The 14830-nt window shown below is 37.7% G+C and overlaps 1 protein-coding gene across 1 annotated transcript in view; it reads left to right on the top strand.

Moving 5' to 3' along the window:
• Nucleotides 1-14830, top strand: part of Arhgap15 (Rho GTPase activating protein 15) — a 594474-nt gene that overhangs the window by 394277 nt on the left and 185367 nt on the right. The window contains exon 11 of the mRNA XM_051166277.1: nucleotides 2250-2327. Coding sequence (XP_051022234.1) covers nucleotides 2250-2327 — 78 coding nt within the window. The remainder of the gene's footprint in view (nucleotides 1-2249; nucleotides 2328-14830) is intronic.

Below are 14830 nucleotides of genomic sequence, written 5' to 3'. Positions count from 1 at the left end.
TAGGTAGAAATTCACTCTTCATCTTTAGTAATTCTCTATCTAATACTACTTTGACTGTTCTTTTTTAAGGTAAATTGGAACCTTTTATGTGGAGAACATAGACCCATATATTTCATTGATGTTTCTCTCTTCTAAAAGTATTTTTTCTCTGAATTCCTTTGAAATAATTGATAACCTATAGAAAAGTTAGGGCAATTTTCTTTTGGTCTAATTTTATATCAGTAGATAGGTGAAATTAGGTATAACTCTTCGTTCTGAGTAACATTTAGATATCTATATATAATCCCAATGCTTTTTAAATAACCCCAAATTGCTGTCCTGTACTTTGTTCTATAGACAGTATGGGACCACCAATAATGACTTGAGAGAATTCAAAACTATTATCTACAGTTGTTTATATGTTCAGAAAAGAAGAAAAAATTTGAAAGGAATATACAACAATATACTAATTTTAATACCTTAAAAACATACCACGTTATTCAAAAGTTTTCAGATTTAGACAAAACTCCAAGTACTATCTCATGAAAGAATAAGAAAATTTAATTAAATTTGGATAATAAATCATTCTAAATTAATCTTTTTCATATTCTGAGTTTAAATGCATAAGCATATGGACAACTGGATCCTGTAGTAAAAGCAGAAATCAAATACTAGAAAAGTGTTAATTATAATGATTGTCATGCTCAAGATGTCAAATGTGCATTGTAATGTGGGAAAGCACAGTACTTTCCCTTAAGTCAAGAGAGATAGTTTATACACTGGGAAGAAAAAAATGATGTTTATAACATGTATTATGTCTTGGGTAATTTTTCTATTTACAGATAGGTGTCTCACTTTATGCTGTTCTCCACAATTTGTACTTCTCAGAAAGGGAAAGTGTCGCAGTCATGTGTTGTTCATTAGCTTACTCTGGAACGCCCCACCCACAACAATTAATACATTTGTTAATAGCAATTCTACTTTCTTGCCAGTGTCACTAGTTACTTGAGTTCATTCCATAGAAGAGTTCAGTCTACAGGCAATATTTGCTCTGCAGCATGTCACCAATATCTGTGGTTTGAATTACATTATTCTCTTATAAGCTACTGAAGAAATGTTTTACACAGCACAAAAATTCCTAATTTAAAATGTGCAAAAGTATAGAAATGGCAAAGCAGTGAAAGGACGCATCTCATGTCATTAAAGATCTTTGTACTGTCTTTGTTACAAAAAAAAATCATGAATTTCCTCCAATTTATTTAACATTGATTATCATGTATCACCATGATTAACAAAGATTTAACACCACCTCCCGGGAGAAGGTGCTGGGATAACAGCCTGTGTCCTTGGCCAGTGATCTCATCAGGCCTTTCTGAGAGCCTAGAGACATGAGGGAATTTGTACATTCCTAACACAAACATTGTAACATCAACATTTAATGGAGATAATAGTACATGAATAAGCATCTCTTTATATTTTCTTATTTCTTAATCATCCTACAGACTTGGTCATGAAAAGAACTAGATATGACAAACAAATGTGTCACACAAAAAAACAAAAACAAAAACAAAAACAAAAAACCAAACAAGTGATTATCCAAGTTCCCAGCCAGAGATAAGTTCCAAAATTATCTGAAACTAATATACCAATAGGGCAAGAGTTTTTGTAGTCTCCTCTATGATGCAATATTTTATGTGAATGTGATAGAAACTAGTCATACATGGAATAACATTTTTACTCCGCAGGTCAAACATTAGGCCAAGACATGCCAGGTAACAGTGGTCACCACAGACAGGAAATGGGGCACAAATAAGAACAGAAAGAAGGAGGGAAAAGATGGGGGTAGAAGGAGAGTAGCAAAATGGGAACAAAGAGGAAAGAAGAAAATAATTTTATAAAATGGCTAATTATAATACACACATACACACACACACACACACACACACACACACACACACACACGAGGTCTTTTTTTTTCCAGCTTTGCTTCCATTTGCCTTAGGAATAATCTTAAATATGCCCTGAGTCCCATGGGGGTTTTTAATATTGTTGCTTTGATGAAATTTGTATTCAATATTGATTGGCTCAGCACCTTTTCACTAGAAATTAGGAATTAAATTTTTGAACATTGCTTTAGTTGAGGTCATAGCAATTTGTCTTCTCTGTGGAGAAGGGGCATTCAACGGTCATGTCCGATTCACTTCCTTGTTGTTTGTTCATCTTCTCGGTTCTTCTACATACTAATTTGAAATGTGCTACTTTGGTTTTAGGCCTAGATGTTGATGGAATATATCGAGTTAGTGGCAATCTGGCAACCATACAGAAGTTAAGATTTGCTGTCAACCAAGGTAAGTGATGTCTTTACTTCAGACATTTTTCAGAAGATACATCTTTAGCAGGAGCTCAGACCCTGCTGTACACAATGAACAGACAGCAATAAACGTTTTGACGGGGAACAAAAAAGGATAGGAATTAAGGAATTAGTAGCCTATCATGGGAAAAATAATAACCAGTGTATCTGGAGATACATATTCATATAAAAATAAATAAAGAGTACAATAAGCAATGCAAAAAATTAGAAAAGGGAAGAATAACACAAAGAAAAATAGCCCGGCTTTGAAACCCTGTTACTAAGATATAAAGGGTACCTGATAGGTGTTAATGAAGAAAAAAATGATGGAAAACATAGAAACACAAATGTTAAAAAAGACTATAATATGTATATGTTATTAAAGAAACACAAATAAAAAGTGAAATAATATTAATACCTATTCAGTAGAGCCATAATGGCACATCATTTTGGAATACATTGTGGTACACTTTTACATAAATAAATGGGTCCTTACCATCTGATACAGCCTCTCTGCACTGCCTGTCATTCCCATACAAACCTCTGCCCACAAATACAGCTTTATTCATAATTTGTGAAGCTTGAAGATAGGGTTGGGATGCAGCTTGGGGATTAGCGGTCTACTTAGCATATATAGTGTGCCCCGGGTTCTATCTGCAGAGAGGGATGTATTAAAAACTTGAAGGCAATAAGAATAAAATTTTAAAACTATGGTAAATCTATACAATGGAATATTACTATTATAAATGGAAACCACCTATTAATCCATGAATAGATTTGGGGAACTTTAAATATATATTGCTGAATGGATGAGGCCAAAAACAATATGTAGAAAATCATACAGCATTGCAGAAAAACTACATAGAGAGTGAAACATTAGTGATAAAAAGGAATATGAGAGAGAAGAGATGAGTGAACATAATATTTCAGAGCACTTAAAGAATTTTATGTGAAATCAGCATTGTGCATATATATTATTATATACTTGTCAACCCTACAAAAAAGTACAACATACAGAGTGAAGACTACCACAACCAATGGCTAGCAGTCAACAATGATGATATAGCAGTGCTGGCTCATCAGTCACAACAAAGTCACTTCATTAATGTACTTGGGATGTGAGGACATTCATAGTAGCTGTACTTACTGCTCAACTTTTTTTTAAGAGCCTGAAGGTACTCTTAGAAAATACATTAGTGAAAAAATTAGATTATGAAAAGAAAAATTGGGAGCCTAAATGACATTAGGATGATGTTTAACTATTTTATACATTTCATAACCAGAAATAGGGTATAGGCCAGGCATCCTTAACATGATTGTGTCCCTGCCATCTTACTTAAACACTATGTTCTGGAGAGGCAGGTTAGCAATTACCAGCAATTCCTGTTCTGGTAGAGGACCTAGATTCAGTTTCCAACACCCACATCCAGTGGCTCACCACTGCTTAGAACTTTTTTCCAAGAATCCAATACCCTCTTCTAGCCTTCCTGGGTACCATCACACACATGGTACACAGTGCATACTGTAACTCCCCCACACACATAAGATACAAAAATAAAAACGAGAATCAAAAATATCATAAAGAATAATGCTAAGCAACACATGTGATGTTCTTTTAGTAACGTCACACATTCATATTAGTTATCCTTGAAACTAAAAATAGCCAACGGTTTCCTCAGGAAAACTTACAGTTCTTCATGATGTGGTTTCATAGCTGGCTTCCAGCTAGTACCAGATCTTCTGGTACTTCTCCATGTGGCTTTCTGTGTATGGTTGTGTCTGTTTCTTCCACAGTGCTAGACACTCAACTCTGGTTCACACATGTTCACATGTGCTGTGCTCCACATGAGCTACACACCCCAGCCCATGATGCACTCTTGGGCTGCCCTCATATATTTGCATGCTGCTGGTTGTCAGTGTTTTTACATATTCTCTTTAACTTCAATATCTTCGTATCTTTCCTTTCTTGTTCTGCACATCCAAGTTTTCCGCAGCATGGCCATTGGTTTGGTTTGTTTGCTTGTCTTTCTTTTCCTTTTTCCTCCAAGGCTCAAATTGTCATTTTTCTCCCTGCAGGAAACTTCCCATCTCTCTTCTCTTCTGTGTTTTCTTCACACTCAGTAGTTTAATTTATAATAGTATATTGATAGCTACCATCTACAATCCCATCTATTTTATGACCCACTGGTTTACCACTTTTTTTCAGAGAGAACTTAATCAAATGGGCACAAGAACTTTATACCAAGAAACATTAAAACCTGATAATCTTGGTCTCAAAATATAGGATAAAGGAGTTGAAACACCTGTCTCTTCACATTTCTATACAAGGTTGACCTTGAATTTTTCTTGATTTTTCTAAAAAAAAAAAACTCAAATTTACTGCTTTTAATTATGTGTTTGTATGTGTGGGTATGTAAATGTGAATGCTCATGCCCACAGATGCCAGAGGCATTGGATCCTGCTGGAGCTGGAGTTACAAGCAGTTACCCACCCAACATAGATGCTGGGAATTGTACATACCACACATAGTGTATGTTTGTGGTGTGGGTACATGCTTCTGTGTGTGTGTGTGTGTGTGTGTGTGTGTGTGTGTTATGTGTACATAACTATGTGTGTTCCTTTGCATGCTGCAGGTAGAAATATTAAAACTGATAAGGATTAAACAGTTTCTGTAAGAGCTCAGGTGGCACAACTCTTTTATGTGTTGACTAGTTCTTTTGACTGGCTATCCAATAATTCTTGTTTTTGAGAATCTTTAAGGGCTCTGTGTATTGACTGATTTGACTAGGCAAAAGACAGAGCTAAACTTTGCATCACTTCTTTCTATTGCTCCCAGTGGTCTAAGCCACAGTGTCCCTTCTGTGGGTAAAAATTGCATGAAACAGCCCAACCTCATTTTTATTCTGTTTATAAGCAGCTAAAATCATTCTTGTAAGATAGCTCATGCTGAAACCATATCCTGATTGGGATTCTAGACAGCTGGGCAACACATTTCTCCTACAAAGAAGAAATCTCAAAACAGAAGCCATGCTAGAAACAAACACTAGCTGCATTTCCTGCCTTAAAAAAAAATTATGCTCAGCAGTTTGAAAAAGAAAAAAGGAGCAATCTGCAATGAAAATATGAAACCCATCCATCTCATCTTTTACAATCCAAACTTCAGCATCCTCGGAGACTTTGTAACTGCTCATGTTTCCATGAATGTTGACAATGTAAAGCTGGGCAGAGGCCTGGGTTGGTATCTGGTAGCATAAATTGTCAGCAAACAATCTCCCTGTTTTACAGCACTGTGAGGACTCAACAGTCAACACAAATGATGCTACACTGGGACCTTTGATACTGGTGACTCTGCCAACTTGTGCTCTAGAGTTTTTCAGAGAGATGGTCACTAGTTAAAAGCACTTGTTGCTCTTGCCAAGGGCCTAGATTCAAAATACCTAGCACCCATGGCTCACAACATCCGGGGGATACAACACCCTCTTTTGGCATGTGGTACAATGTCACACACACACATAAATGCAGACAAAACACTCATACATATAAAATAAAATAATAAAACCTGAAAGATCCCTTTTTAAATCATGTGTGTGTGTGTGTGTGTGTGTGTATTGCACTGCTTTTCAAAATTTGATGATGAGAATATTATTTGAATTAATGTTCTATATAGGTCCAACAACCTTGTCTTACTCATCATCCAAATCAGACTTCTTCTAACAGTACTGATAACATAAGAGAGAGTCAGTGCTTGGTTCTTGGAGGGTAGCACATACATGGACTCTTTTGTGCATGTGAACATGTGATGAAACAAAATATTTATGGCATGAAGTTCTTATGAAAATTATACATAGCTACGCAAACATCATACATTCATTCTGTAATTTCATATGGGACATAAATGAATTTGGTGTGTCCTCCTTCTATTAGCATCTTTTATCTCCTCTGTGTTGAACTTACATGCTGCTTCTTTTTTTTTTTTTAAGTTCTAAATATACAGCTTTTTTTAAAAATGAATAAGCCTTACCCACTATTAGACTACACAAATGAAAACTGATTTTGGAGATTTTCAAGAACAGTTGAATTGCAATTTCTGTGTTTCGCTGACTTTCTTGAATGCTATAATCATCAGCAATTCTAAATACACCAGTTGAATGATTCAATTTGTTTTGGTTTTCTGTTTGACTCACTAAACCAGAAAGAATTAGATACCCTTATTATACTTCCAGATCAGATGACACAGGAGTTAAATTCAAAGTGATCACTTTTGAAAAAAACATTTCCTAATTAAAATTAGTAATGCTGATAATAATTTTATTGCATAGGTAGCTACCGTTTTTATGATTTAATATGTCAAGCTATACATGGAGTTCCCTGCATATATAAACTTAATTTAATCTTTTCTTCAACTTCATAGTGCCGATGGGTGCAATTATTAAAGTTGTTATTCCCAGTGAGGAAACTGAGGCTCAGTTATTAAATAATGCCCCAAGAATACCCAAGATGTGGGGCTAAGACTAGATATCCGATGTCTCTGACTTGAATCTGCGCTGCAAAATACTGCCACGGAGCTACATTCCCTGTGCACTGAGTCTTTATTATGTCCTTCCTATCAAAAAAACACAGAAGTGTCTTCTTATGCTGTGCATACATTTTCACTTCCCTGTTTTCACTCTTCTCAGCATTGATTATTAGTACTAGTATTCAGTTTGGCTAAAACTATTCAAGAATGGGGAGGTTTGGGCAATCACAAGAATGAAGAATCCTGGTGCCTCCAATCTCTGTAGAGTTTATGATTCTATGTCTAGATCAAGAAACACTTTGCAACCTTGCAGAAAGGCATTACAGATTCTTGATTTACTAGGGCACTGGTGCATTAGTGAGTAGCGTTCTGCCTTGTTTGTTGAATTTGGTGACAGCTTTCAGTGACATTTTGCTGATGCAACTCTTCTGGTCTATATGGGCCTCCCCAAAGAAAACTAGTGCATGACCTTAGATGTCAACCTGTCATCAGCCAGTGTCATTGTGTTGATTCTTCTGCATGATCTGTGACCTCCTGATGGCTTTCCAGCATGGGTGAACATATGTAAAAGACAGGCTTCAGCATAGAGGATGCTCTGTGACTGTCTTAAGGACCCTTGACAGTGGGCCTTGGAAATCCCACCAGACTTCCCACATCAGCACTCAGTTTCAGCTGCCATCTAGACATATTGCCACAAATCCAACCTAGCTACGGCTTTATTTTGAATTTTTTAAATGTCTTATGGGCTCAATCTTTATATGACAAACAAGAGAGATTGGCATCCTTTCTGGAAAATACCACATAGGAAGATTCCCAAATCCCCAAGCCAATGGGATAACTATAAAGCACTGTGGGGAGGAGTAACTGGGATTTTCAATACCAATGCTGCTTGACATAGTAACAGATTTCCCCTGCAAGTGTATGCCTGGAATTGGAGAGAAAAACTTTTTACAAGGACCTTGGAATTTATTCCCAGTCAGAAAGACAGATAAAAGACACCATGTTCACATTTTCACTACAGATGATCAAAATATATACATTCCATGAGTCTGCCTGGCCAAACATCTTCTCTATATGTGCATACACATGTGTGTTTGCTGTTTTTAGTGGAAGAGGTTTTCTTTTAGCTTGTACTCCTCTACTTTCCCTATATTTATTCACAAAAATTTGGCCCAATAAGACTTAGTGGATATTGGCTGAAAGTGATGGCTTTGCTTACTTTGAACATCCTAATAATAGATCAACCAGACTGGAAATACACCACTAAACAATTTGTGTTAGCAAACATACCTAAACTAGGTTTCTACAGCCATCACCTTAAAGCAATGCACAGGCTTTAGCCAGCTGTCCTACACACTTCATACCATTTGCAGCATCAAAATTGAAGAAAGGGAAGGAAAAATGGGAATGAATGTGGACAGTTGGCAGCTTCAGCTGAAAAGAAGCAACTGGATGAGACAGAAAAAGGATTTTGAAAGGATTTTTAAGCTTCCGGTTGTGTTCTTATAAAACAGTCCTTGTACCAAATCCATTCATTTTTCTATTAAGCAAGTTATTTTGGCTCTCTTGTTATTTTTAAAAAGAGTATTTCCTTAAGCCTACCTCACTTTTATTGCCAACCACAGCATTAACAAAACAAACTGCTTTATCCTGGTCTGTAATGTATTTTTATTTGTTTGTTTGTTTGTTCTGCTGTTGTTTTGTGGCGGGGGGGGGGGTTCTTCTTGTTGTTGTTTTTGGTGGTGGTGGTGGTGGTAGTGGCGTGTGTGGCAGGGGAGGTTGTTTAAGTACACCTTTCTGGCTTCTGTGTGATAAAATTATATTTTAACAGTGATTTATTTTTCCCTTAAAGCTGGGAAGATTACTTGAACACAAAGTGAACAAACTCTAACATTGTTCAGGGCTTTAGACACTTCCCTAGACCTCATTTTTCAGCCACATTGAGTCAGAGAGCTCAAAGGCTATTGATGGTGAAACTCATATTGCTTTCTAGCGGCTTAAGAAAGCATGTTGGCAGCAGCAAGTAGTCCTGAAAAAAAGGCCAAAACAATAAACGCTTCATGTGTCTGAACACAGAGGCCAAAACAATGAACTGTAGTCTCTGGCCTTTGCATTTGACCATGTATTTCAGTCCAAAGCATAGGTATCCTTTCCATTTTTAAGGTATAAAAATTCTGGCCACTAAACTTAAAGCAAAATTATAACCTGCTGTGAGTTACATTGTATGATATAATTCACTACAAAACAGGCAATACAAACTGACCTAAAGCTGCAATTGAAGCAATTAAAGGCAGAAGCAATCAAGTGGGAAAGGCATACCAGATAATGATCCCAGGATCTTCCCTCTTGTTGTAATTCTGAGCTATTCTATAAGTCTATGATCATCATCTGATCTCTTTGAATCTCAAGACTCTTTCTTTTCAAAATGGGGATAATAATAAAAAATGTGACCAAATTAAAGTCTGAATCAGTCAGCTGATAATTGCTACTTATTTTAATTATGATGACAGGAAGTTAGATAAAATGGGAATTAGTTTTATTAGTAATACTATTTTATAAATATTAATAATCAAATATGATTCTGTCATCTACGTGATGAAATTTTCTTTGCTGGTAATTAGATTGCTTTTCAAGAAAGAGAAATCAAATATAGAAAAAGTTTAGATGTGCTTGGTATCCAAAGTTTTGTCCCATTACTAGCCAAATGCATGGGCTTCAGATTTCCTGGAAACTTAATTTCCATCTATCAATGAATTTCTGTTACAAGGAGTGGGTGGAGTCTAAAGAAATTTTACACCTGAATTCAGTTTGGTTTTTCCATGCATATCTGGCTACTGAATCCAGAAGTTAAGTTAGAGTTATTTCACTGCCAACTCCCGAGAACCCCCTAGGAGACTTATAGACATCATCATCGTCATCATCGTCGTCATCATCATCCTAATTAATAAACAACTCTTAAGCTTGCTAGAAGAACAGAGACCCTTCCTCCTGCTCTAGTTACACTGAGCAGCACTCTTCCTCTCCATTCTGACTTCAAGCAGAAATGTACTGCTGCTTGACAAGACCACTGCCAGGTCAGCTGCTTATACCAATACAAACTGATTATCTCTCTGTTTCCCTGGGTCAGAAGTCTGGGCACAGCTTCATTGAACACTTTGCAGTCAAGGTGTCAGCCAGGAGTGGTGCTCCTCTGGCAGCTTGCCTGTACATGGGTTCACACGGTCCTTGGCAAGATTGAGTTTCCGGTGGCTTGTTGGATTGAAGGCCGCAGTTTGTCATCAGAGGCTTCTGGCCTAAGGCTGCATGGACCTTTCTTTTTTAATATATTTTATTAATTTTATTCATATTACATCTCAATTGTTATCCCATCCCTTAAATCCTCCCATTCCTCCCTCCCTCCTGCTTTCACCCTATTCCCCTCCCCTATGAATGTGACTGAGGGGGACCTCCTCTCCCTGTATATGCCCATAGGGTATCAAGTCTCTTCCTGGTAGCCTGCTGTCCTTCCTCTGAGTGCCACTAGGCCTCCCCATCCAAGGGATGTGGTCAAATAGAAGGGCGTGGACCTTTCTACAGGCCATCAAAGGCACATGGAAGATAAAGACTAATAGCAAGACAGAAACTAGACACCTGGGTACTGTAAACAGTGCATGTCCTATCTCCTTTGCCACATTCCATTGGCTAGGAGAAAGGGGCAGTTCCTGCCCAAGTCTCAGAGAAAGGAAACACACAAGGCATGAATCCCAGGACAGAAATAAGTGTGTGAGGCAACTTTGAGTTTCTGATACAAGAATCAAGTGATGAAATGTTCCAAAAATAAAAATTTGGGAGCTCCCATTTTAATTCATGCTGGTATAAACACCTGTTTGAAAAGAGTAAAGTTCATAGCCATGTCTGGGGAACTACACCACAATATCTGGCTTACCTGATTTTTTTTTCTTTCAGAGAAAAACAAGTTGTCTAGCCATAAGATATACACTATTTGAAATGTAAGAGAAGCAAAACTAGATCATCAAGCACCTTTTTTGTTAACTGGTTTTCTATTTCATGGAAACTTTCTCCTTGGATTGTTGATTCACTATCACTTATAAATTAAATCATCATATAATTTTGAAATGCTATGGAACTAGCAGATGCTGCTACTATGATTAAATCACTGACAGCTTTTAATACTACAACCATATTCCAATACTGTAGGTTCTAAAACAAGTGGAAAGGAAAAATGCCTTGCCTACTGATTCTCTAGCAAAACTAAAGAGTCAATAATATTGAAAGATATAACAGAACTGGTCTAGTGCCGATGATTACCAACCTGTAATTTGAGAATCTGTTACATGGCAGGCTCTCGAAGGCAAATGCATCTCTAACCTTCAATGTTCGCATGATAAAACTATATGTCAGAGGTTTACAGGCCCCTACTAAGGCTACAAAGTCTGTATACAACAAGGACCAAAATGGCCCATTTAAAACTCATTGCAAAACACACATTATCAGATCGCTGTTTACAATTTATCATCACAGACCCAAAACTATTTTCTTCTTTTGAGCATCAAAGAGTCAGAACATATTTCTTATCATTGTAGTGTGCTTCCCTGGTATCCAGCTAATAGGATCCTTTTATAAGGGGAAATCCTATCTAAAACTTTTCAGTGAACAGTCTCTGTCTGCCTGTGAGTCCATCAGGGCTAAGATCTTGATTCGCCTCCATGTTCTCAGCACAGAAAGGTGCCTGTTATTTTGTAGTCACTAAATAAAATTTTGTTCCTACAGAAGAAACTAAGCAAGCAATGATTTATTCATTCAAACCAACTTTACATCTCATGAGTATCAAGTGATCTCATTGGCTCCATTTCTTATATTTTCCAACAACATGAACAAGTCTCATTTATCTTCTGCTTCTGTTTGACCCCCAGAGACCTTTAAAGTCACACTTAATTTTACATGAATAAAACAAACAAGGGACAGGCATGAATACTGAATAACCCCATATCTATATACCCCAGTTCACTAACTGAAACCTTAAGGAGAGGTGACTGATTGTCCATCAACAGTGCATGACATCAACAACTGAACACATCAGACATGGTGTGAGAAGTAGAGCCTTGGCTTGCCATATTGACCTCCCAAATTCTAGTAATGATGAGTTAGTTGGCTAACCAACAATTGAACAAAATTTCTCCTGTTAGCTAACCCCTGCATGCTGAATTTTGACGTCTTGTTTTGATTTAATTACAGCTTTAAGGAAGCACATGTATTTACACACCATTTCTCTTCAAGGTGCCTATACACTTTATTAACATTTCCTGACAAATATGTCCTATAGAAAAAAGCAGTCTATTCTCCTCAAAGCTGTTTTACAAAGAGAAACTAAAAATCGCAGGGTCATAGGAGCGTCTTTTTCTTACACAATCTGAGGACTGGTCCAACATTTGCAGATACGGGGCTCAAACCAAGACAGGAACTAAGGTCTGAACTACAGAAGATTACACTTTTAACATTTTTCTTCGATGTGCTCTTGTCAGCAAGCACCCTGCAGGAGGAAATTGGGAACTTACTCAGTTTTCCTCTGCTTTAGGGAGATCAAAGATTTATGTGAAGCTAAGAGGTGGGGGTCCCTGAAATTGAGTGTTTATATCATTCCCTCGACATTCACTTAAGGAGTTGCCATTAATGCAAGACCCTATGAGACACTGGAAACACATCAATGTTCATGGACGTTCCAATCTACAGGCTCGAAAGACAAGCATAAAGCCGGAAACACCAGGCTCTGGGGACCTGCCGAGTTCTGGCCCTTTCTTCTCCTCAAATAGTAGCAAGGATTGGTGGCTTCTGTCTTGTCTGTTAGTTTACTATCTTTTCTTTTCTTCTTGCCCAGAGTGTTTCTCTTTGTATGTTTGCATCCTTTTCCGCCACACTCTCCCTGAGCATACCACCTCTCTTATTATTATTTTTGTTTTGTTTTATTTTGTTTTGCTTTTTGAGAGAGTTTCTCTGTGTAGCCTTGGCTGTCCTGGACTCATTTTGTAGACCAGGCTGGCCTCGAACTCACAGAGATCTGTCTGCCTCTGCTTCTATGAGTGCTGCAATTGCAGGTGTGCCCCCGCGCTCCCACCTATTCTTATAATGCTCTGGTAATTGTAAGAGGTTGTTCCTGTGCCTCTTACATGTTAGAATCATGTATTCCTTCAGCCTTGCGGACATGTGAATATGTATGTTATTATATTGCAAAAGCAGATCTGTCCTTCTGAGCTTGAGACACACTAATCGTAGGTTTTGCTTACAGACTAACTTGCCTTATGATTTGGGAAATACATCCCAACAGGAAGTCACTATTCCCATAGTGCTTTACAACTGTGGCTCAGTGCTGAGTGCGGTCTGTTCTTTAGCCCATCTGTCTCTCTTACAATTGTCTAGGTGACAACCCACCCCCACCCCCATTATGTCAATCATGTTCCATGCTCATTTTAAACTCTCATTAATGTTATACTGCCTGGTCATCTGCTTGCCAAAGAGCTTCAGGTTACTATTTCCTGAGCCCCTGACAAGACCCAGACTATATATCTTAAGGAGCTCACTTTACCTATCCCCCCAGCACGTTATCCTGTTTCATTTTTTCTTTCCCTCTCTCTTTTTCCTTGCCCTCTCCTCCACAATAGCGTAAACAGATCCCCCACACTCCCAACAGTCTGCTCCAAGTGTCCACAGTGATTTTTTTTTTTTCTGCTAGAACTATCGACTTGGCGCAATCTACAATTCTCTGGGAAGAGAATCTAAGTTAAGAATGACCTAGGTCAAATTAGCCTAGAGGAAGATTGTGGGTGGTTGTCTTAATTGATATTCATGTAGGAGGGCCTAGGACACTGTAGGCAGCACAATTCCCTAGGCAGGTGGCACTGAACTATATAAGAAAGCTTCCTAAACACAAGCCTGACTTCCAGCCAGCAAGCCCCGCCTCCCATGGTTCCCACACTTCTTTGGTTTTGAAGTCAGTTCCTTGGTATGAAGTAATGGTGTACGAAGGAAAACATAGGTTGGCCTTCGTGTTTCTGCCTTTTTTTTTCCCCTTGGTGATGAACTGTGACCTGAAATTGTAGAGTATTTGTTCAGTAACAGGACTGAAACTACAAGAGAGATAATCATCCAGACTGAATAAAATAGATATGTCCTCTCCTGTTTCTGGGACACATACAGTCAGGGACTCTGTGTAATCAGGTTAACAGTGAGGGGCTTAGGTTGTCATGAAAGCTATTTTTGACAGATAAGATTAACTCACTTCAAATCACAGCATTTTTATAGTTATCTTTTCTGAGATTTTGTTTCTGGCCCAAAGACTATTTGTCTTTCATGTGTATTGATTCTTGCTTCTGGATGAATACAGTTCACTTGGAATCCATACTGAAGTGTAATTTCTGCTAGTGTTGCCCTTACTGCTAGTCTAGTAACCTAAAAAATCCCTCCATCATGAAAACTTAACATGCAACAGACTATAACCAAAAGCAAGAAGGCCACAGAGAACCATTAGGGCACTTAAAATGCAGCGGGGCTTTCTTGCCTAGATAAGTTTACACCTGCAAATGATGCAAATGGAAATCTTTTTTTTTTTTTTAAGCCTTCTAGATATCTTTTCATCTGCTTTTCCACTTATATCACCCTGTGTCTGTGGAAGAAACAACAGTCAAGCACTTGTCATTAGGACAGCAAAGAGAAGAGCTGGCAATAGTGCAGCTCCCTGACACAAAAGTCAGCCACTGCTACTGAGGAAACTTTTCGAATGTTAATTTTCATGCTTACTCCAACAGAACAATGCCTTAAAGCAAAGTCTCTCCTTTCTTATCTGCTAAAAAGCAATGTGTTCCCATCCTTTACAGAATGGTTGGAATAGGTTTTTAAACGGCTTAAAGTTTCAAGGACTTTTCTCCTTAGTTTATTATTCTAGAGAAAAAAAATTCATAAAAATCACATCTTCTTAATGGTCCCTCTGCTAG

Source organism: Acomys russatus, chromosome 24 (genome assembly GCF_903995435.1).
Source record: "Acomys russatus chromosome 24, mAcoRus1.1, whole genome shotgun sequence".
In the NCBI taxonomy this organism is placed as follows: domain Eukaryota; kingdom Metazoa; phylum Chordata; class Mammalia; order Rodentia; family Muridae; genus Acomys; species Acomys russatus.
Note: the sequence above shows the minus strand (reverse complement) of the source record. Positions and strands in the feature narration are given on the sequence as shown.